General features: G+C 43.7%; 4 protein-coding genes and 1 long non-coding RNA gene across 7 annotated transcripts in view; 3 read left to right on the plus strand and 2 right to left on the minus strand.

Moving 5' to 3' along the window:
- fbxw5 (F-box and WD repeat domain containing 5) overlaps window positions 1-2,771 on the minus strand; it is a 14,493-nt gene extending 11,722 nt beyond the window's left edge. The window contains 1 exon segment of the mRNA XM_014135115.3: window positions 129-2,771. Within this exon segment, the coding sequence (XP_013990590.2) occupies window positions 129-315 (187 nt within the window). The 5' untranslated portion in view covers window positions 316-2,771.
- Window positions 1-5,738, plus strand: part of LOC106566760 (uncharacterized) — a 14,967-nt gene extending 9,229 nt beyond the window's left edge. The window contains exons 2-4 of one of the 2 annotated variants that reach the window (XR_006757994.2): window positions 3,416-3,560; window positions 4,671-4,760; window positions 4,904-5,738. This is a non-coding gene — a long non-coding RNA (uncharacterized LOC106566760). Of the gene's footprint in view, window positions 1-3,084; window positions 3,561-4,670; window positions 4,761-4,903 lie in introns of those variants that run through there. The other variant, XR_006757993.2, reaches the window with a different exon arrangement.
- On the minus strand, window positions 5,533-15,751 carry alad (aminolevulinate dehydratase). Its single transcript, NM_001140852.1, is given in 12 exon segments — window positions 5,533-5,923; window positions 6,028-6,157; window positions 7,881-7,967; window positions 8,078-8,165; window positions 8,265-8,320; window positions 8,498-8,586; window positions 8,725-8,808; window positions 8,914-9,049; window positions 12,813-12,909; window positions 14,115-14,165; window positions 14,732-14,854; window positions 15,713-15,751. Coding segments are annotated over 11 exon segments (993 nt in total). The 5' UTR covers window positions 14,848-14,854; window positions 15,713-15,751; the 3' UTR covers window positions 5,533-5,864.
- Window positions 15,728-18,699, plus strand: tmem203 (transmembrane protein 203). Its single transcript, XM_014135101.3, has 2 exons — window positions 15,728-15,871; window positions 16,419-18,699. Exon 2 carries the CDS (start codon window positions 16,720-16,722, stop codon window positions 17,134-17,136), a length of 417 nt encoding a protein of 138 aa, XP_013990576.1. The 5' UTR covers window positions 15,728-15,871; window positions 16,419-16,719; the 3' UTR covers window positions 17,137-18,699.
- Window positions 18,700-19,628: 929 nt separating this feature from the next.
- The window catches only part of LOC106566736 (taperin), a 30,481-nt gene continuing 26,767 nt past the window's right edge, over window positions 19,629-23,342 (plus strand). The window contains exon 1 of one of the 2 annotated variants that reach the window (XM_014135079.3): window positions 19,629-21,965. In XM_014135079.3, coding sequence (XP_013990554.1) covers window positions 19,788-21,965 — 2,178 coding nt within the window. In that variant the 5' untranslated portion in view covers window positions 19,629-19,787. The remainder of the gene's footprint in view (window positions 21,966-23,342) is intronic. The other variant, XM_014135089.3, reaches the window with a different exon arrangement.

A 23,342-nucleotide genomic window follows, 5' to 3' on the forward strand; every position in this document is an offset into this window, starting at 1 on the left:
TGGCTTCAATACTCAGCAGACGAGCTTCAAATTAACGTCTGACTTTCCAACTTTCCATAATTTACAGTATTGAATGGGTTGAAATGGAATTAGCCCAAATCTGCTGCCTGGTGTTCTATGTGGCCTACAAGGGTGTCTGGGCACAGAGTGGGTGATTCGGTAGTAGCTATAGAACAATTCCCTCCACAGGAACTCATCTCTGGACACTGCCAGCCACTGTCTGCAGGCCAGGCCAGTGCTCAGCACAGCGTCGTGGGGGAGTCGCAGGAAGATCTCCAGCACCAGGCTGTCTTGCAGGCCTGAGCCATCGTCCATCCTGACATTCTTCAAGGGAACAGCACAGGGAAATAATTATTCTGATACATAGTATTGGTATTAGGCTCCGACGAACCATCAAACAGGCAAAGCGTCAATACAGGACTAAGATCGAATCGTACTACACCGGCTCTGACGGTCGTCAGATGTGGCAGGGCTTGCAAACCATTACAGACTACAAAGGGAAGCACAGTCGAGAGCTGCCCAGTGACACGAGCCTAACAGACGAGCTAAACTACTTCTGTTCGCTTCAAGGCAAATAACACTGAAACGCGCATAAAAGCACCAGCTGTCCCAGATGACTGTGTGATCACACTCTCTGCAGCCAATGTGAATAAGACCTTTAAACAGGTCAAGATTCACAAGGCCGCAGGGCCAGACGGATTACCAGGACATGTGCTCTGGGCATGCGCTGACCAACTGGCAAGTGTCTTCACTGACATTTTCAACCTCTCCCTGTCTGAGTCTAATACCAACATGTTCTAAGCAGACCACCATAGTCCCTGTGCCCAAGAACACTAATGTAACCTGCCTAAATGACTACCGACCCGTAGCACTCACGTCTGTAGCCATGAAGTGCTTTGAAAGGCTGGTCATAGCTCACATCAACACCATCATCCCAGAAACCCTAGACCCACACCAATTTACATACCACCCCAACAGATCTACAGATGACGCAATCTCTATTGCACTCCACACTGCCCTTTACAACCTGGACAAAAGCAACACCTATGTGAGAATGCTATTCATTGACTATAGCTCAGCGTTCAACACCAGTGCCCTCAAAGCTCATCACTAAGCTAAGGACAATGGGACTAAACACCTCCCTCTGAAACTGGATCCTGGACTTCCTGACGGGCCGCTCCCAGGTGGTAAGGGTAGGTAAAAACACATCCGCCACACTGATCCTCAACACAGGGGCCCCTCAGGGGTGCGTGCTCAGTCCCCTCCTGTACTCCCTGTTCACTCATGACTGCAGGGCCAGGCACGACTCCAACACCATCATTAAATTTGCTGATGACAACGGTGGTAGGCCTGATCCCCAACAATGACGAGACAGCCTATAGGGAGGAGGTCAGAGACCTGGCCGTGTGGTGCCAGGACAACAACCTCTCTCTCAACGTGATCAAGACAAAGGAGATGATTGTGGATTATATGAAAAAGAGGACTGAGCACGCCCCCATTCTCATCGACGGAGCTGCAGTGGAGACTTTATACAGGGGGGTACCAATACAATGTGCGGGGGCACCGGTTAGTTGAGGTAGTATGTACATGTAGGTAGAGTTATTAAAGTGACTATGCAGTGGTGTAAAGAGGGGGTTGGGGGTGGCACAGCAAATAGTCTGGGTAGCCATTTGACTAGATGTTCAGGAGTCTTATGGCTTGACTAGGGTGGCTGGAGTCTTTGACAATTTTTAGGGCCTTCCTCTGACACCGCCTGGTATAGAGGTCCTGGATGGCAGGAAGCTTGGCCCCAGTGATGTACTGGGCCGTTCGCACTACCCTCTATAGTGCCTTGCAGTCGGAGGCCGAGCAGTTGCCATACCAGGCAGTGATGCAACCAGTCAGGATGCTCTCAATGGTGCAGCTGTAGAACCTTTTGAGGATCTGAGGACCCATGCCAAATCTTTTCAGTCTCCTGAGGGGGAATAGGTTTTGTCGTGCCCGCTTCACAACTGTCTTGGTGTGCCTGGACCAAAAAATAATTTTACAAACGCAAAATGTACACTGTTTTAATCAATTTTAACACAGTTGCAGCCGACAGTATTTTTCAACGATAACCCGTTTGGGGTATCTTTCTTCAGTTTACACACAGGTGTTGGGAGATGCAGGTAACGTTAGTCCACTCTGTCTCCCGTAAACAAGCGCTGTAACATGGACATGTGGCTGTGTGGGAACCATAAACCTGTGTGTCAATTTAACCTGCTGTTTATTGAAAATGATTTATCGCTGATATGAAAGTTATGGTCCTTATGCTTCAAAAACGGTACCGCAAGTGATGCATGTTAATAATATCCGACCGAGCGTCGGGGCTCTTAAAACTCCTCATAGAAGCGTCGTCCAATGACTTATGTATAACGTTAATATAACTTAGTATTGATCAAAGGCCTGCTAGTTACGTTACCGGCATCAACAATTAGCTATGTTCTACATACCTCCAACTAAAAAGAACAGTCAAATGAAAACAGACAATACTCGCTACGGTTTGTTTTGTAATGTGTGATGAATACATTTAAAGCTACACATTTAGGGAAGCAAAAACTTTCAGCTCGCTAACTAAAGTACCTAAGTTAACATTACCTAGCTAACGTTACGCGATAGCTAGATAAGCTACAAGCTAACGTTAGCTGTCATAGGTTTCTAAATTTCACTTTGCCAGTGTGTATCCTTCATTAAACATTCATCTATATCAATAACTACTTTTCCCCCCCAATATAAATTTGTATAATATGAAAACGTGAACCACCTGCCCGTCGACAATCTTTATGGAGACGAATCAAATGGCTAACCAAGGTAGCTACTGTAGCTAGCTAACCAGGGAAAAAATGACAATGATCTGCACCTGTAAGACTTGATTGTAAAAAAAAATATGAAAACATAAATTCGTTTTTTTTGGTATTCATTTAATGTTAGCAGTATGGTTAGGTTTAAAATCCTTTTTAATTAGATACATGGTAAAAATAAGCGGAGTTAACCATAGTTATGAGTGTGATTGTAGTCTAATCGGGTGGTTTGTGGTAACTAGTGACAAACGCGAGAAGTCTCCTGTCCCACATGTTACAGACCCGACAAGTGGATTTCACAACACTCGCCATTTAATCAGAATGGTAAACCAGACATTAAAACCAGGGGTAAAACTAATAACAATAGTAAGCAGTAAACAAATACACAATATATATTGTGTGTATAAAAGATGGGCCTACTCAATGTCTTCTGGGGTAGAGGAAAATAGAATGAGCAAAATCATGTATTTGTTGAAAATATTTGACAAAGAAATTTGTTCACAGTTTAGCAGAGTGCGTTTCCTCTGCATTATTCACACATAATTGCTGATGCAGGCATCTGTGATGAATGTTCTCTCATTGGCTTGTCTGTGCAGTCTGCACACACCAACAGCTAGAGCACTTGCATAGAACTGAGCACCTTTCTTCAGCTCGTGACTACAAGCTACCTACCACAACCCATATAGTCTATGACCAAGATCATCTTCTGAAGCCAACCCATGTTGTGACTCATCTTCAGCGGTAAGAAAATTACAACATTATATTGCAAATAATTACAAGTCTAATATACCATCATTTACTCAATCTTTAACTAAAATCTCAATTGTACGCACTATTCAATGAATGCAATAATTTACCATTTTCTAAAGAGTAATTCCTTTTCATGCTCATCAAAATAAGACACCTATAAGAGAATGGTTAGGATTTTTCTCAATTGGCCAAGGAGTTACAACTTGAAACCTGATAGGGGTGGTATCATTTTACCAGCCTGTCGCATGGCTTTGCTGGTTCTCCTTGCAGGTAGACTAAAGTACAGGATTGTATTGTGAATAATCGGAACTGTGATCTACTGTAAAGTTCTACTAATCTAGCAAATTCACAACTACCTTATACACACAAATGTAAGGGATGAATAAGAATATGTACATATAAATATATGGATGAGCGATGGCCGTGCAGCATAGGCAAGATGCAGTAGATGGTATAGAAAAGTATATACATATGAGATGAGTAATGTAGGATATGTAAACATTATTAAAGTGCCATTATTTAAGGTGACTAGTGATACCTTTATTAAGTCAATTTATTAAAGTGGCCAGAGATTTGAGTCTGTATGTTGACAGCAGCCTCTCTATGTTAGTGATGGCTGTTTAACAGTCTGATGGCCTTGAGATAGAAGCTGTTTTTCAGTCTCTCGGTCCCAGTCTCTCGGTCCCAGCTTCTGGATGATAGCAGGGTGAACAGGCAGTGGCTCAGGTGGTTGTTGTCCTTGATCTTTTTGGCCTTCCTGTGACATCAGGCGCTGTAGGTGTCACGGAGGGCAGCTAGTTTGCCCCCGGTGATGCGTTGTGCAGACCGCACTACCCTCTGGAGAGCCTTGCAGTTAAGGGCGGTGCAGTTGCCGTACACGGCGGTGATGACAGGATGCTCTCGATTGTGCATCATTTACAGATGACAAAAGATTGGCAGACAAATAGAAAGCTTTGAAATTCACTGGAGTTAAAAAATCTGTTCTCCTAACGAAGAGCCCTAGTATATAAGTAATAAACATAGGACGAGGAAAATACATGAAAGCACTGAAACAGACACATACTGTAATATTGCACATTAACAAATTGTGTCCCTTCTCAGCGCTGTCCTATGTGGCTGACAGCATAGCTTCCTGCTGCTGCCCCTCAGGAAAGATCAAATCAGCTACAGGATGACAATACCAGCTCAGGGGTAAGTGTTTTGACCTGCCAAAATGTGTATGTCTAGTTCACATCCAGTTTCATGTGTTGTTCTCCTGTCGAATCTATGGGTGTGTGTAGGTACAGTAGCTGAGTAAAGCATGTTAAACTTCTACCTGTTTTTCTATTTTGCAGGGGAGGATGTGTGGACAGTCTTCAAAGGAGCACCATCCAGTGAAAACCCTCCAGCCAATAAGATTCTCCCTTAGATGGCTATTTTAGATAGGGACTAGGGGTAGGGTTTTAGTACTTTGAAAATGCATCCTTCCTTCAAGATTTCACTGATTAGTACAGAATTAGATAGTTCTGCATATGGCTAGCCGGTACTTTTCCTCTGTGCTTGGGATAATGACGACTTGTCTGTAAACTCCTTGTTTGGGAGGTGGATATATCTGACAACACCCAAGTACAGAAGGTAACCAGCAGAGTTGAGTGTGGCTGAACTGCAACCTATTTTGCTTTCATTATATTTAGTCAAATCTATGACAAACGTATTGAACAAGGTTATATGTAATTAAGAAAATGTTACTTGATGGAGCATATTTCAGACTTGATTGTAGCTTTTTTACCAGGATCATTTACCCTGGTAAAAAATAGCTTTACAGGTTTCTTGACCCAACCTTACAACCACGGCTAAATGTCAGCGCTAAAGCCAGAGCTATTACAGACGTTACAGAACAAACTATAAAAACTCAAGGCCTATATTCATGATACTCTATTTAGAAAACTATAGAAATAGTAAATAATGCCCATAAACCAAAAACACAAAACATATTTTATATTACCATTCTTTCATCTAACATTAGACAAACCCTTCAAAGCGAATTTGATAAGCTTTACAAAAGTGTCTACTAGCTCCAAGACTCCCACCTCTGGTGACAATTAGTGGTTGCTGCACACAAAGCAAAAAAAAACAATGTCGTAACAATGTTATATAGAAAAATAAACTGTAAATGAATGTATGAAGATAGATTGCCTGTTCTCACATGTCAGTTTGGTTTGAATAGACACCATTTGTCAGTGTAGGTCAGCCTTGCATAGCTTGGTAAAAAGGAGTTTGTCACATGATCCATCTCTATGTCCATCCTTCTGTCTGTTACTCTTTCAGCCAGGTGAGCAGTTGAGGTGTGTAGTAGGTGATGATGATGTCAGCACCTAGAGCAGAGGGAAGAATATAGAACTAGAGCAGTAGAACTCACTCTCTCTATAGAGAACAGAGCACTGTTCCTCCAGACCCAAAGTCTCCCATCCCCTCTCACCTGCCCTGCGGAAGGCAGTCATAGACTCCAGTACAGCGGTGCGCAGGTCAAAAGCTCCAGCCTGGGCCCCATGCCACAGCATGGCAAACTCCCCTGACACGTTATACACTGCCAGTGGGTGAGTGGGGTGCTGGAAGAGACCAGAGAAGGATGGTAAGAAAGCGATGGAGCAGATAAAACTATTGTGAAAGATAGTGAAAACGTGTAAACTCAGCAAAAAAAGAAACGTCCTCTCACTGTCAACTGGGTTTATTTTCAGCAAACTTAACATATGCAAATATTTGTATGAACATAACAAGATTCAACAACTGAGACATAAACTGAACAAGTTCCACAGACATGTGACTAACAGAAATGGAATTGTGTGTCCCTGAACAAAAGGGGGGTCAAAATCAAAAGTAACAGTCTGTATCTGGTGTGGCCACCAGCTGCATTAAGTACTGCAGTGCATCTCCTCCTCATGAATTGCACCAGATTTGCCAGTTCTTGCTGTGAGATGTTACCCCACTCTTCCACCAAGGCACCTGCAAGTTCCCGGACATTTCTGGGGGGAATGGCCCTAGCCCTCACCCTCCGATCCAACAGGTCCCAGACATGCTCAATGGGATTGAGATCCTGGCTCTTTGCTGGCCATGGCAGAACTCTGACATTCCTGTCTTGAAGGAAATCACGCACAGAACAAGCAGTATGGCTGGTGGCATTGTCATGCTGGAGGGTCATGTCAGGATGAGCCTGCAGGAAAGGTACCACATGAGGGAGGAGGATGTCTTCCCTGTAACGCACAGCGTTGAGATTGCCTGCAATGACAACAAGCTCAGTCTAATGATGCTGTGACACACCGCCCCACACCATGACGGACCCTCCACCTCCAAATTGATCCCGCTCCAGAGTACAGGCCTCGGTGTAACACTCATTCCTTCGACGATAAACGCGAATCCGACCACCGCGACTCTTCAGTGAAGAGCACTTTTTGCCAGTCCTGTCTGGTCCAGCGACAGTGGCTTTGTGCCCATAGGTGACGGTGATGTCTGGTGAGGACCTGCCTTACAACAGGCCTACAAGCCCTCAGTCCAGCCTCTCTCAGCCTATTGCGGACAGTCTGAGCACTGATGGGGGGATTGTGCGTTGCTGGTGTAACTCAGGCAGTTGTTGCCATCTTGTACCTGTCCCGCAGGTGTGATGTTCGGATGTACCGATCCTGTGCAGGTGTTGTTACACGTGGTCTGCCACTGCGAGGACGATGTCCGTCCTGTCTCCCTGTAGCGCTGTCTTAGGCATCTCACAGTACGGACATTGCAATTTATTGCCCTGGCCACATCTGCAGTCCTCATGCCTCCTTGCAGCATGTCTAAGGGAAGTTCACGCAGATGAGCAGGGACCCTGAGGATCTTTTTTTGGTGTTTTTCAGAGTCAGTAGAAAGGCCTCTTTAGTGTCCTAAGTTTTCATAACTATGACCTTAAATTGCCTACCATCTGTAAGCTGTTAGTGTCTTAACGACCGTTCCACAAGTGCATGTTCATTAATTGTTTATGGTTCATTGAACAAGCATGGGAAACAGTGTTTAATCCCTTTAAAATGGAGATCTGTGAAGTTATTTGGATTTTTACGAATTATCTTTGAAAGACAGGGTCCTGAAAAAGGGACGTTTCTTTTTTTGCTGAGTTCATGTCAGAAGAGAAGCGAAAGAGGCAAGTTTTGTAGTCTTCATAACTGATGAAAAGCTTGTTTGTGTACCCTTGCATGTGAATTTAGTGTGGTGTGGTTATTTAGCTCAAACTATCAACACCACTCCCAGAGCCTGAAACACTGTTACCAGACAGAGAAAGGGGTTAATGAGGGAGAACATACTGACCTTGTCTTTGACCTCCCTCACTATGTCCAGATAGGGTAGTCCTGGCTTCACCATCAGCATATCTGCTCCCTCCTTGACATCTCTGTCCTGAGATAAAACCATAAACAAAATCTCAACCAGCTGGGTAAACAGAAGATCTCTGACACAAACACGATCTCCCCCTAATACACATGGACGCACTTCAGACACTTTCTTACCACAGCTCGTAGTGCCAGGCCCCTTGCACCGGACGGCAGCTGATAACAGCGCCTATCTCCAAATGCTGGCTTGGACTGTGCTGCATCTCTACACACACATAATAATAGATCTTAGAACATCTTGACAAATGGTAACGCGTAAGTAATGCCTTTTCTGCCCATCTTAAGTTTTACAATCAATTGTTACCTGAAGGGACCATAGTAACAGGAAGCAAACTTGGCACTGTAACTCAGCACTGACACCTGAGGAGGAGGAGGAAATACATGTATTTTCTTGGACATTTTCATTCAGAAAATTCTGCCTTTTAGCAAATGGCTTCCTTACTGAGGATTTCCTTACAGCGAGTTTTCCTTTCCTTATTGAGTCCATATGAATATGCGTTCTATTTTTATGTACAAACTAGTGCTCCCATCTGTTACCTTGTTGCCCATGTCATTGGACATCAGTGAATGTTTGATAGCTCCCACTCGCCCATCCATCATATCAGAGGGTGCAATGATGTGACAGCCTGTACGAGACGAACAAGAGATCTTAAACTATTGACATGGGTATAAGGCCCCATAAACAATACCAACATTGGTATTGATAAACATTATTTTTAGAAGTGAGAGTAGAAAACAGAGGGGTGAGGAGTGACCAAACTCACCAGCGCGGGCATAGGCCAATGCCACTTCTGCCAAACGTTGGCAACTGGCACTATTGTCCAGAGTGCCATCCTCCCGCAAGATTCCTGAGGGAGAATCAGAGGGCAGTCTTATAACAATGTACTGTCAATCAAAATAAATTATATTTGCATTAGTTTTAGATAAATGGAATGTGATAGAGAGTGACTGACCACAGTGTCCATGTGAGGTGTAGGGACAGAGGCAGACGTCACAGGCCATCAGCAGGTCAGGGAAAAGAGACTTTATCTTCTTCACAGCCAACACAGCCGGAGTATTGTCTGTGTCTGCACCCGAACCTCTCTCATCCTGAGAGGATGACAAGGTGTGCAAGAAAGCTGGCGTCAGCCTTTTAAATACATACTAAGTTTACAAGTGCATACAGATATAGGATCTTAAATTGAGCCAGTTTGCTACAGCAGGTTAATAATTGTGAATTATTATGTTGATTATAATTAATTTACATTTATTGTAGGGGTTGATACATTTTACATTAAGGTAAATCAAGTCTGAAATGTTAAAGTGGAAATTACTAACTTAAGAATACTTTTTAAACCTTGAATACACTACAGGTTTGCATGTCCTGCTGTGCAGAAAAAGTCTCAACAAAAGTGGTCAAATTAAGATCCTACATCTGTATTGGTCTTTCTATAAATAAATAGGGCCAATGTGTGATATTGGGATCAACACTACAAAATGGTTTAAAACAAACAAAAATGATTTTCATGCAGTTCCACATGTGTACTTAGAGGAGTAAAAATGAATATATGCATATTGGCCCATAACTCCACCTATACAACAAGAACATACAGTCGTGGCCAAAAGTTTTGAGAATGACACAAATATTAATTTCCACAAAGTTTGCTGCTTCGTCTTTAGATATTTTTGTCAGATGTTACTATGGAATACTGAAGTGTAATTATGAAATGCTTGTAAGTGTCAAAGGCTTTTATTGACAATTACATGAAGTTGATGCAAAGGGTCAATATTTGCAGTGTTGACCCTTCTTTTTCAAGACCTCTGCAATCCGCCCTGGCATGCTGTCAATTAACTTCTGGGCCACAGCCTGACTGATGGCAGCCCATTCTTGCATAATCAATGCTTGGGTTTGTCAGAATTTGTTGGTTTTTGTTTGTCCACCCGCCTTTTGAGGATTGACCACAAGTTCTCAATGGGATTAAGGTCTGGGGAGTTTCATGGCCATGGACCTAAAATATTGATGTTTTGTTCCCCGAGCCACTTAGTTATCACTTTTGCCTTATGGCAAGGTGCTCCATCATGCTGGAAAAGCCATTGTTCGTCACCAAACTGTTCCTGGATGGTTCGGAGAAGTTGCTCTCGGAGGATGTGTTGGTACCATTCTTTATTCATGGCTGTGTTAGGCAAAATTGTGAGTGAGCCCACTCCCTTGGCTGACAAGCAATCCCACACATGAATGGTTTCAGAATGCTTTACTGTTGGCATGACACAGGACTGATGGTAGCGCTCACCTTGTCTTCTCCGGACAAGCTTTTTTCCGGATGCCCCAAACAATCGGAAAGGGGTTTCAGAGAAAATGACTTTACCCCAGTCCTCAGCAGTCCGATCCCTGTACCTTTTGCAGAATATCAGTCTGTCCCTGATGTTTTTCCTGGAGAGAAGTGGCTTCTTTGCTGCCCTTCTTGACACCAGGCCATCCTCCAAAAGTCTTCACCTCATTGTGCGTGCAGATGCACTCACACCTGCCTGCTGCCATTCCTGAGCAAGCTCTGTACTGGTGGTGCCCCGATCCTGCAGCTGAATCAACTTTAGGAGATGGTCCTGGCGCCTGCTGGACTTTCTTGGGCGCCCTGAAGCCTTCTTCACAACAATTGAACCGCTCTCCTTGAAGTTCTTGATGATCCGATAAATGGTTGATTTAGGTGCAATCTTACTGGCAGCAATATCCTTGCCTGTGAAGCCCTTTTTGTGCAAAGCAATGATGACGGCACGTGTTTCCTTGCAGGTAACCATGGCTGACAGAGGAAGAACAATGATTCCAAGCACCACCCTCCTTTTGAAGCTTTGAGTCTGTTATTCGAACTCAATCAGCATGACAGAGTGATCTCCAGCCTTATCCTCGTCAACACTCACACCTGTGTTAACGAGAGAATCACTGACATGATGTCAGCTGGTCCTTTTGTGGCAGGGCTGAAATGTAGTGGAAATGTTTTTGGGGGATTCAGTTCATTTGCATGGCAAAGAGGGACTTTGCAATTAATTTCAATTAATCCTATCACTCTTCATAACATTCTGGAGTATATGTAAATTGCCATCCTACAAACTGAGGCAGCAGACTTGATGAACATTTATATTTGTGTCATTCTCAAAACTTTTGGCCATGACTGTAGGCCTAGGACTATACATACTCTTAGCAGGGTTCATAACGACATTGGCAAGCAAAATTCAAGGACTTTCAGGGACTTTTTCAAGCACTTCATTGTAATTTAAGGACCGCAATGTTATACAATTGTATAATTTATATAAATTGTACATGTAGGGCCAAATATAGAACCCCCCCCCCCCCCCCAAAAAAAATTATATTGCAGGTGTAACATGGAAAACAAAATGTATTTGTAATGTTAATTCATTACCTGATTATATGGTGAATAAGACCACTAGGCAGTCGTTTGTCATAATATCCAGAATATCCTACACAATTGTGCACAGTAAACTCTGTCCAATCTGTGGCACAAAAACATAAACTCATTATCTTAATGTCTTCTCTGTTAAATCTAACGAGACCCTGCTGTTAATCAAGCAGACAACAACAGATGATCAATATCAATTCGCTAGGGATATTAGATCCAATGTGGATCCAGGCACAACTGTCTTCACCAATGTGAGGACTGAGACACCAAAATATTCGGGACATTCCTTGTCAACACCTTTTTTCCGGCACTTGGGCTGTTGTTGCATCGCATGCACTATCACAACAGCTGTTCATCACTTGACTGTCATTCTGACAATTCCTTCCTGGATCAGATGACATGTGATAATTCCACTGGTGTAACATCAACTGGACACAAATGCGCATCCAACAAGTATTATGCATAATTATTGAAGAACTAATTTAATGACAGTATTGACTTAGGTTTTAAGTATCAAGGTAAGGTGACTCTTTTGGTTAGAATTATTCCATTTTGCAATCGCGTACATAATTGATTTGATTATCACCACGTAACATAAGGAGAAACTAAATGTTACGTAGTTACACTGCATTTCTGAGTTACAAAAAAACTGTCCAACAGCTAGATCCAGGATTCTTAAAGGGTTCAAGTTCAATGTCTAATTTAACTGATTAATGCATAATATGATATAACGACAATTTACACTGCCATAAATGCAAGGAAAGAAAAGTTGTTTTATGTCACACCATTTTAGACAAATCCGTCAAAACACCAACCATGATAAAAGGTTAAGCATAGGTTTTAAATCAACTCGTGAATCGTATTTAATATTTATTACAGACAAATACTCCTCAGTTTCATCAGCTGTCCGGGTTGCTGGTCTCAGACGATACCGAAAAAGCCGGATGTGGAGGTCCTGGGCTGGTGTGGTTACACATGGTCTGCGGTTGTGAGGCTGGTTGGAAGTACTCCCAAATTCTCTCCAATGACGTTGGAGGCGGCTTATGGTAGAGAAATTAATATTAAATTCTCTGATAACACCTCTGGTGGATGTTCCTGCAGTCGGCATGACAATTGCATGCTCCCTCAAAACTTGAGACATCTGTGTTATTGTGTTGTGTGACAAAACTGCACATTTTAGAGTGGCCTTTTATTGTCCCCAGCACAAGGTGCACCTGTATAATGATCATGCTGTTTAAACAGCTTCTTGATATTACAGCACCTGTGAGGTGGATCGTCTATCTCAGCAAATGAGAAATGCTCACTAACAGGGATGTAAACAAATTTGTGCACAAAATTGTAGAGAAATAAAGCTTTTTGTCTGTATGGAAAATTTCAGGGCTCTTTTAGTTCAGCTCATGAAACATGGGACCAACACTTTACATGTTGCGTTTATATTTTTGTTCAGTACAGTTTACTGGTACCTTAGCTATTTTTGCGGGCACTCCAAAAATCAGCACACACTTCAAGCCCTTCTCCACAAGGGGGCGTAGCATGCCCTCCAGTTTATTCACTCCATATCTGAGAGGAGAAAACAATTTGATTGAGGGAGACACAGGGAATGGACAAACAACAAAGTGCTATTTCAATACAACTTTGAGGCAAGCAATTACATAGTGGCACTTCATTAGCAATGCATTGTGATGTATTTGATCTCCATAACCTAAAATCATGTTTGTCTTGGGCAACAAACCAAATCAGTCTTAGTAAGTTAGATAACTACCGAAGTTAGATAACTACCGGAGTGCCAAGTCTATGACAAAAAGGCTTCTCAACAGTTAATACCCCCAAGCCATAAGACTCCTGAACAGGTAATCAAATGGCTACCCGGACTATTTGCATTGTGTGCCCCCCCAACCCCTCTTTTACGCTGCTGCTACTCTCTGTTTATCATATATGCATAGTCACGTTAACTATACATTCATGTACATACTACCTCAATGGGCAGACCAACCAGTGCTCCCGCACATTGGCTAACCGGGCTATCTGCATTGTGTCCCACCACCCATCATCACATACGCATAGTCACTTTAACCATATCTACATGTACATACTACCTCAAATCAGCCTGACTAACCGGTGTCTGTGTGTAGCCTCGCTACTTTTATAGCCTCGCTACTGTATAAAGCCTCGCTACTGTTATTTTTCACTGTCTTTTTATTTCTTTACTTACCTATTGTTCACCTAATACCTTTTTTGCACTATTGGTTAGAGCATGTAAGTAAGCATTTCACTGTAAGGTCTACACCTGTTGTATTTGGCGCACGTGACAAATAAACTTTGATTTGATCTATAGACACAGTATTTTCAACTCTGACACGTAATAGTACCAAGGCTTAGGGCTCAGTATTGGTTTACAGCCTACTTTATTGTAACCAAATGGTGCATGATAAGGGAGGGTTGTGAGGGACAAAAAGCTAATGGATTCTCTTCTTATCTTGGCCCAGTTGTTGGCTCTGGATCCACCCTGCCTCACAGTATTTATCTGGAGGTCACAGCCTTGCTCTCAATGGTCCCATCCCCTGCTCATTCTCACTCAATCAGATAGCCATTATAATTCAAATTTAAAGTATTTTTGTTTCAAAGTCATATGTTTTAAAATATGATTACAATACATGATAAATTAATAGCACATTGGGGGTATTCAACTACTGTACCCAGCATAGATGAGCAATTATCATAGCTGAGATTATAAACCAAATGAACAGGTAATCTGGAGTCATTACCTGGCCTGGCCAGGTAGACTAGCGATGGGCTCCACAGCATCAGGACTGTCACTGTTGGAGAAAAGAACCAGAAAGCTGCCATGTCACAAAAACACATAGCCATCCAAATATATACAGTACCAGTCAAAAGTTTAGACACACCTCATTCAAGGGCTTTTCTGTAATTTGACTATTTTCTACATTGTAGAATAATAGTGAAGACATCAAAACTATGAAATAACACATATGGAATCATGTAGTAAACAAAAAAGAACAAATCAAAATATATTTTATATTTGAAATTCTTCAAAGTAGCCACCCTTTGCCTTGATGACAACTTTGCACACTCTTGGCATTCTCTCAGCCAGCTTCATGAGGAATGCTTTTCCAGCAGTCTTAAAGGAGTTCCCACATATGCTCATTTAAATTAAAAAAAATTTAAACATATGTGCTATTTCATAGTTTTGATGTCTTCACTATTATTCTACAATGTGGAAAATTGTACAAATAAAGAAAAACCATTGAATGAGTTGGTATGTCCAAACTTCTCACTGGTACTGTACAGTTTACCTTACTTTGACATTTGTATCACAACATCAAGACATCCTAGTGTCTATGTGGTAGAGGAGAGACATTACGTGATGAAGATGGGGTAGATGAGGTTCTCAGGTCTCAAGTCTGAGGCACAGGTCTGCCAGTATCTGAGTGTTGGGTGGAAATAGCCACTGTGGAGGAGAGACTCGACCGGTTGCATCTTTGCCCTGAGAGAGAGGAAGAGAGAGGTGTTTGACAATGGCACGTATATTCACGCCCACATTTCTGAGATGCATTGGAATGAGAGAATGGTTTACACATGCACCCACATTAACTGACCATGCATGCGTGAAACCCGACTTAAACATAACAATTGGATGACCCTGAGTGACAGCAGTAATAATGCTGGTTTTCACACAACTTGAGCAAGAGTAATTGTTCACATTTATGAAAGCACATCCCAGATCCGTTTAATTATATAATTTAAAGATTATTAACATGAAAAGGTCTACATCTATATTAAAATGGCTGATTTTATTCAAATAACCAGGTAATTATATCCCAATCAAATGGGTGGAGAGAGAGTCCGTGGATAATTCCTATTTTCTTAGGAACTATCCACAAGCACGCGGACCAGAGAAGCAAAATGCATGCTTTGACACCAGACATCAAAAGTTCACAGCTGGAGAGGAGTAACGTTAAAACGATACCTGACAAAAAAAAAGCGCGTTTGATAAAATAAAAATACAACGTTAGGTAAATGACTGATTTAGCAAGCAAGCTTACAATATTGTGTTTTATGACATAAAACACCTACTATTAGTAATGATTAAGCTAAATCTGTTATTAAACAATAGGTTTAAAACAATTAAATGTAATGACAGAAAGCTAACTTCAACTTATTCGATCAAGAATCATGTGCTATCAAACTGGCCAGCGATATACACCAAACGACCATAGCAAGCACACTTGCAACTCCTCCTGCTCATATTCCACAGATGTATAACTTGTTCACCTTGCAACATCCAAAAGATAATTTATCAGCATAAACTAACATACAACAAGGTTAATGTTCGTGTTCTTACCTTGTACAGTACGTCCTTGCTCCTTGGCTTTCGCTTGCACTAGTCTCACGCACTAACCGGCCACCGTAAATTCCGTGAACGTACAAGTTCTCGCGATTGTACACTATCTCAGTGAAGGAAGGAAAACATTACGAAAAAATCGGAACTCAATTAATTAAGGTAAAACCACAAACTGTTGTTAAAACCTTGTAATGTTATACAGTAACTCCCATCAGTTGACACATGCAAAGAAGGAGAAATAGCTGCATGTGGTGATTGTAAGTAGCTAGTATGAGATGAAGAAGGGCTTCGATACTGTAGATAGCGAGCTAGCTCATTGTGCTAGCACTTTCTGGCTGTACCTCAGCTAACGTTAGTTAGCTAACTATCCGAATAATCTGACAATACAGCATTTGATCGGTTAGCTACTAGACAGTTATTACGTTATTCGTTTGCGATTTCAACTCTCATCACTACCCTCTCACCATTGTATTTCTGAACGACACATCAGTTTCGTCTAGACTAATGTTACAGATTGTAACAATGTTTGCAACTTTTGATACGTTTGTTTCAATCGACTTCACGCTTGTTACAATGTAATTTGGTAAAGGGGAACTGAAGTAAACAGCTATTGTCACTTTGATGTTCAGTGTATGGCCATTTCAATAAATGTAAGTTCAATTTTGTTGTCATGCTCTGAATAAAATATCTCTGTTTCTAAATAAAGGCAGAACACCTTGATTCTTTGAAGACATCCTCCACATGTGAAGCTCATCACTGGCTCACAGTATTCCGTCCTCTCTGCCCCCCACTGTCTTCAATGATGTAGATGAGCTTTATCGTCTGTGCAGCAGTTCCTCTTCTATTGCCTTCTGTGGATTCCTTCCCAGACGTCCATGTCTCCTTTCCTTCACACTTTACCACCCTGAGTCTGGAACATCACCTCTCCTGAGTCGAACCAGTGACTATACCCCAGCTCATCCCTGGTTGAACAGTCCACCTGCGTCTACTTCCTCCACCTTAAGGCAATGCTGTTCTCTCTGCGGGAGCTGGTCCAATGGCTGGGCTTTGCCACTTTTGAGCTCTTCCTCCAACTGGGGGCTCTGCTGGTCTTCAGCGTGCTGGTAGCACTGCGGGCCGACTTCTTTGACTCTGGGATGAGCTGGTGGCTGGTCTTCATCCCTCTGTTTGCCGCTGATGGCCTCAGCACCTACTTCACAGCCATCGTGTCCATCCGGCTATACCAGGAGAATGAGAAAAGGCTGGCAGTGCTGAGGCTGCTATGGGTGCTGACGGTGCTCAGCCTCAAGCTGGTGTGTGAGGTGCTGCTGTGCCAGAAGCTGGCAGAGCAGGAGCAGGCGCGCGATCTGTGGTTCGGTCTCATTGTCTCACCGCTCTTCATCCTCCTGCAGCTGCTGATGATTCGCGCCTGCCGCGTCAACTGAGGCCAGGGGCGGTTTTGTTTAGCAACAAAATCACCACGTGCGCAACTATGGGGCAAAAAAACCCAGACCGGGTTGGCTTAGATCAGGATTGGGCAAATTTGGTTGTGAATCAGCAGTTTTTCTCATGTTATGTCAGTCACTGACAGTCACTCAATTAAGCCATGTCAGCTAACAATTTTTAGATTGGTAAATTAGTCTTGCCAGCTATTTAAACTTGGTCTAATTACCGACCAGGGGGGCCCCATTGATTTTGTTAGTCACTCACTCAGATATCATATTAAAAACAGCAAACATTTCTCTCCCTAAGGTAGAATATCAGGAAATTAGCTGTAAAACTGCATATTATTCTTTCCGCTGTCACGTTTTGCTTGCAAGGTAGGGGGGTCAACAACATTTCCCTTAGGGCCCCCAAAAGGTTAGTGCTGGCTCTTACGGCATGTTGGGGCGGCAGGGTAGCCTAGTGGTTAGAGGGTTGGACTAGTAAAAGGTTGCAAGATCAAATCCCCGAGCTGACAAGGTAAAAATCTGTCGTTCTGCCCCTGAACAAGGCACTGTTCCTAGGCCGTCATTGAAAATAAGAATTTGTTCCTAACTGACTTGCCTAGTTAAATAAATGTAATAAATACAATGTGTGTGTATGGATGTGGGGGGGACTGTACGGATGTAGGTACCCAGACCTCATGATGAGTTCAGAATTTTTGGTGACCCCCAAAGTTCGCCATCCCTGTCTTAGATTGTTGACAACATGTAAACTATATTTAGTCTCAATGTTTATTGAAAACATAAATACACAATGTATGCACAATGAGTACTTGCTGTCTCTCAAATACATTGTTACAGTTGTTGGTTAGCTAGCTAGCGAAAACACCTCTAAACAAGATGGGGTATCAATAAAAAGATACAAGCTGCAACGAGCCACCTACGATTCCACGCGTTGCAGGTTCTTGGCAATTGTGGAGTTCGTTTTGCATGGCCCGGTGCCCCGGGTAGACGGAGGTCTTAAGTGAATTATCCTACCCACCTTGGGCACCGGGCCATGCGAAACGAAATTCACTATTATTGCTAGCTATCATAACAACGCATGCATTCCGGGCCACATCGATGCGCTTGGATCACTTTCGTGACGTTGTGAGCCAACCCGTCTATACAGGTGGGTTGTTTTAATTAACAGACTATTGTCAAGTACTCGGTGGACTAATGGCTGGAGATGAGGGTCATGGGTTTCCCCTCCATTTCTGACCTCGTCTGAGGACAGCGCGACTGTTTCCATGCGCTTTGTCTGCATGGCTCTCCCATGAACATTGCTGCCTGTGGATAAAATGTATCGTATTTGATCTGTGTTATGGTCCTCTTGTTCAAGCATGTATTCATGGCCTAATTTGATCCTTTAAAGTGTAATTTAATTCCTAACGTGAAATGTGGTGCTGGGGAGGGTCAATTGAAGTACTGTCTTGAATTTGGTTACTGCCACCAGTTTTATTTTTTTCTCTCTTTTTCTTATCTGCTCGTTTTTGGTAACCTTGTTGTTGTTTGTATATATGTGTAATTAAACATTTAAGCTGGTGAAGTTGATCATGTAATATTATTTAATCTCATCAGAAATCTATGAAACATTAATCAGCCCTCTTTTGGTCAATTCTGAACGGATTCCATGCCGTTATGTCCCATGTAGACTTAGATCTTTGGTATGTCCACTGTTATCCCCTATGACGACGAGATTTGGGCACAAGATGTCGCTATTTACATTGAAGATGGGCGTGTGAACTACTCAATTTCCTATGCCTAAACCAACATTGGCAAGGCCGTTCAAGTAATAAAAGGAAAGTTCACATAGGAGTGAGTTCATGGAAGTAAAAGTCATAATCGCTAATATCATGGCTAAGGCTGCATAAGCTTCATTTTGGAAAATAAAATACATTTTGACCTGTTTGACCATTTTATGCCCATAAAGCACTAATCTCTTGTTTTCCTATTATTACATGGATTAAGGTGAGAGAATCGAATATGATCCACTCACCAATAGTCCCACAGGTTTTCATCTAAAGTTTTCCCTAAACAACTAGTAGAATAGTAGTAGGCATAGCTTGACCAAATGAATTATCTTATATCCAACACCATTTTATTTAGAGTGCTGGCAAGGCAACAGGAGGGACTTTTATTTTATTGGTCTTGGACACTGATGGTCGACAATTTGCTCTGCTCCACACACATCTTTAAATACTTGAATCTATTAAAACCATTTAATGGTACATTTCATGTTTAGGTCAATAATTCAATTGAAATTAAATGCATTGTTATTTATTTTTTTAAAGAACAATTGAGGAGTCGATACGTGCTTTTATGATAAAATATTTCAATTTATTCACTGAAAGGGTTAAACCGTAAAAGGGGGGCTGAACTGAATTTCCTTGACTGACAGTTCCTCTTTACTTACTCAACAATAGAAAGAGGAGGGATTTCCTTTGGTGGGTGGTACTCTGTGAAAATGGGGTGTATTCCAAATCGATATCACCAAATGAGGTTGCTTCTTGGGGCGCTGTTCTTAAGACTGAATAATGACGTTATAGATTTACAGGTGCGGAGGGCGGGGAAGGAGTCGCAGACAGAGGAGGAAGAACGTAGAAAGACCGAAAGAGACCGTGGGGATGTAAATGTGTATGCGATTATCGGCGCTGCAGGCACAGCGACATACCGTTTTCTTTCCCAGTCGGGGAACACCATCTCCCAAATCCTTTACATTTCTCCCCACAATGTCTGGTGGAGGAGAAGTCCGTGTTCTCCGCCAGGAGGCTGAGCAGGAGAGCCCGACGATGCCGGCCTGGAAACGAGAGATTCTGGAGCGGAGGAAAGCAAAGGGTGGCGGGTCTGGAGCAGCTGAGCCTTGCCCTAGCGCGAGCTCATCGCGGGTTAATGGCGAAGTAACGGGAAACGGCAGCGCCTCCAAAAAAGACAATGAAACCAACGCTGATTCAGTTCGGAACTACACCATCACTCCAGCGAGCCAGCACTTTGCAGGCAAGCGTGGCAGTTCTCCCACCTTCCCAGAGCTCTCGCCGGTGAAAACAAACAAAGACCCCTTGACTGCCACCGACCCATATGACTCGGAGAAAACGGTAAGCGATGGCGAGGGACAGGAAAGCCTGGTTCTGCAGGACAGTCTAGGCCCATTGCAGGAGAACCCCTTCATCAAACTGGAGAAAGAGCGAAAGAAACGGCAGGACAGGGAGTGTGCCATTCGTCCCGTTCAGCACATACTGGAATTGTATGGCAGTGTACCTGGAATTCGGACTATACGCGCTGAGAATATCATTATCATAGAATCCGATCCGGATTACTTTCCGGGGGCCAGTGGAATAAAAAGCGGGTCTTATCTGCAGCAGAATGGGCTGAGCAGTTACAGCTCCCTCAATGACCTCTTGGACAGGAGAGCTGGTGGGGTGACCGAGATACGGGCAAAAGAGGTGGTCATTTATGACACCACACTAAGCAGGAGCGAGGAGAACTTGAGCACGCTAGGTCATCCTTGTCACGAGGGCGCATTCGAGACAGGAGAGGGTCAGGGCAGGGTGAGCCGCATGCTGCAGAAATTTGACAGTAACTACGGAAAACTGCAACCCAAGTCTCGCAGCACAGAGAACCTACTGGACTTGGAGACCAGTTCAAGCAGGCCAAGACAACGACCCAAGCCACAGCCAGATCTGGTGCCAAAATACAAATCACACGCCCAGCCTAGCTCACCAGTCCGCACCCTAGGCAACACACAGTCATCTTCCTCAGTCTTCCCCAGCTCCCAGTCTTCCAAACCAAATCTACAGCCCCCTCTTTATGAGCCTGACAGCACCCTGCACTCTGCCGGACCCCCTCAATCAGTGTCTTCCTACCGCCAGCGTTTTGAGGTGATTGGGGGCCACAGTGTGGTGGTCAACCCCAGAGAGGAGGCAGAGGGGCCCCAGACCAAGCCTTTCCGAGAGAGAGATTGGGAGAGCACAGAGGTGCCCCCCAAATCCAAGGTGCCATGCTCTCCGGATACTTGCTGTGCTCGTGCCGAGTCCCCTGCCAGCCCGACCACACCCCTGATGTCTCCCCCCTCTCCAGGGTTCGAGATCCGCCCCTCGCCACGCCCTGACCTCTCCCAGCTGCCTTCCGGGGACATCCAGGCTCGTGCCCTTGCCAACCTGCGCCTCCAGTCCCGCAACTCCTTCACCGTCTTCCCCAAACGCCACAGAGCAGCCTCTTCCCCGGGCAGCACGGCCCCCTCCAGCCCCATCAAGTTTCCTCCCTCCCAGAGAGTGGCAGAGATGCCCACTCCAGGAGTGCCAATTCCCATCACCCGTCCACCCACCCCAGCAGCCTCAAAGAGGAAAGAGGAGGTGAGGGCAGCCAGGCCAACCAAACCAGACCCACCTCCCCCCACTGCCACCTTTCCCCCCTTCTCTCCATCCCCAGCACCCTCCCCAGTTCCCTCTGTCCAGTCGCCACCTCCAGAGGATGCCCATGCTGACCAGCTACCTGTCACCAACATAGATGACATAGATGTGGACCCCTCGAAGCCTGTCGCCCCCAGTCCCACTCCAGTGGTGCATGGGCGGAAGGGGAATACCTTCACTGTGGTGCCTAAACGTAAGTCAGAGCCTCAGCCTGGCTCTCCAGAGCCCCAGGAGCCCTCCGGAGGGGCCCAGACCCCCCCCACGCCATCCCAGGCCCCCTACGCCCAGCTGGGTTCCCTGCTGAAGAAGCGCTACCCTGCTGTGGAGGAGATCGAGGTCATTGGTGGTTACCAGTCCCTGGGACGCTCCTGCCTCATCAAGACAGGCTCCACTGGCAAGAAGGTGAGACACAATGCCCAACTCGTGGTACTTCACATGCTGTTTGAACATTAATCTAAAGAAGCCTTTTTTTACAGTGATAATGTAGCCCTCCTTGTTTTCATTTTCCATTTGTGCTTTGTCATTTAGTATAATTAAACAAAATGTTTTTATGCGACTATGCATATGAGTGGGCGAAGCCCCCAGTGTCTGGTCTGGAGTGTGAAGTCACAAGCTCTGCTTGTCGGCTACTGCATAGCAACCTAGTGGTGCCAAATGTCCTGGTCTGCCCTAGAAAGCCTATGTCAATTGCCTGAACGTCCCCCAAATCATTTTTTAGACAGCCGTTTTGTGATCTAATTTTGTTTATTATGATCAAGATGGATCCCCGCAATTAATTATTTTAAAGTTCTCTACAAATTGAGATATTTAATTAAATAGTGATCCATTCTGACTACTACATTTGTCATCACACAGGACCATGTGCTCGCGCCCTCATGCTATTGACATTAAGGTTGACTCTCAGGCAAGATGAAAACAACTACATAGACCATGATCCTTTGCTAGTTACGGCCACTTTCACCATGATCCTTAGTAGGGCTGTCCCCGACAAAATAGAATCTTGGTCGACCAAGAGACGTCTGTTCTTTCGACCAATCGATTGGTTGAAATTTTAAAACATGTATTTTTCCATAAATAAACACAGCCAGTGTTTTAATCAAATCAACTATATGCACTGAGCTTGTCTGATGCTTTAAGCGAGCTGTTTGATTAACTAATTAAGACACAAATGACTAGAGGGAGTCCGACCACAATTGATTTGATTGTGCCGCCTGGCTCAGACTTGCGGCGCTGTGTTAAAAAAAAGACAGTGAGTGACTGTGTGACTAGCATCCATTGTCTCTCTCTCCTCCCTGCTGCAGCGACCACCACAGAACATCAGTATTTATCATGCTGTCCGTGTTGCTGAAGCTGCAACATAATTACACCCATTTCTGACTGAAAAGTTATGTTACTGAAATCATAAATTTGTTTAGGAAAAACATTCCCTATTCCCTCTGGCTCTCTTTACGTGACACATGTATGCTTCACATGTACGTGACCAATAGGGCCTGACCTATATCATAATCACATCAATAAATTGGTTATAACAAACTCTGAACACCATAACACGTGACACCAAAATGGATGCAGAGGACGCGCACTTCAAATACTTCCGCCTTCATGTGCCATTGGGAGTTTTCCATAGAAATAAGTGGATGATGTTGGAGCTGTCACTATCAGCTGGTTTTAATGTCTATGGAGTGGACTAGGCTAAGCTTCTAATTTAGGTCTGTGTTTCAGCCCATCTCATTATACCACACCTCTGTAGATTATATTGTTTAGTGTGTGTTTGTGTGG

The sequence above is a fragment of the Salmo salar genome, chromosome 01, assembly GCF_965601325.2.
Source record: "Salmo salar chromosome 01, fSalSal1, whole genome shotgun sequence".
NCBI classification, from domain to species: domain Eukaryota; kingdom Metazoa; phylum Chordata; class Actinopteri; order Salmoniformes; family Salmonidae; genus Salmo; species Salmo salar.

Coding starts and splice junctions, on each gene's coding strand:
- tmem203 (XM_014135101.3), top strand. CDS start 16,720: ATGCTGTTCTCTCTGCGGGAGCTGGTCCAATGGCTGGGCTTTGCCACT.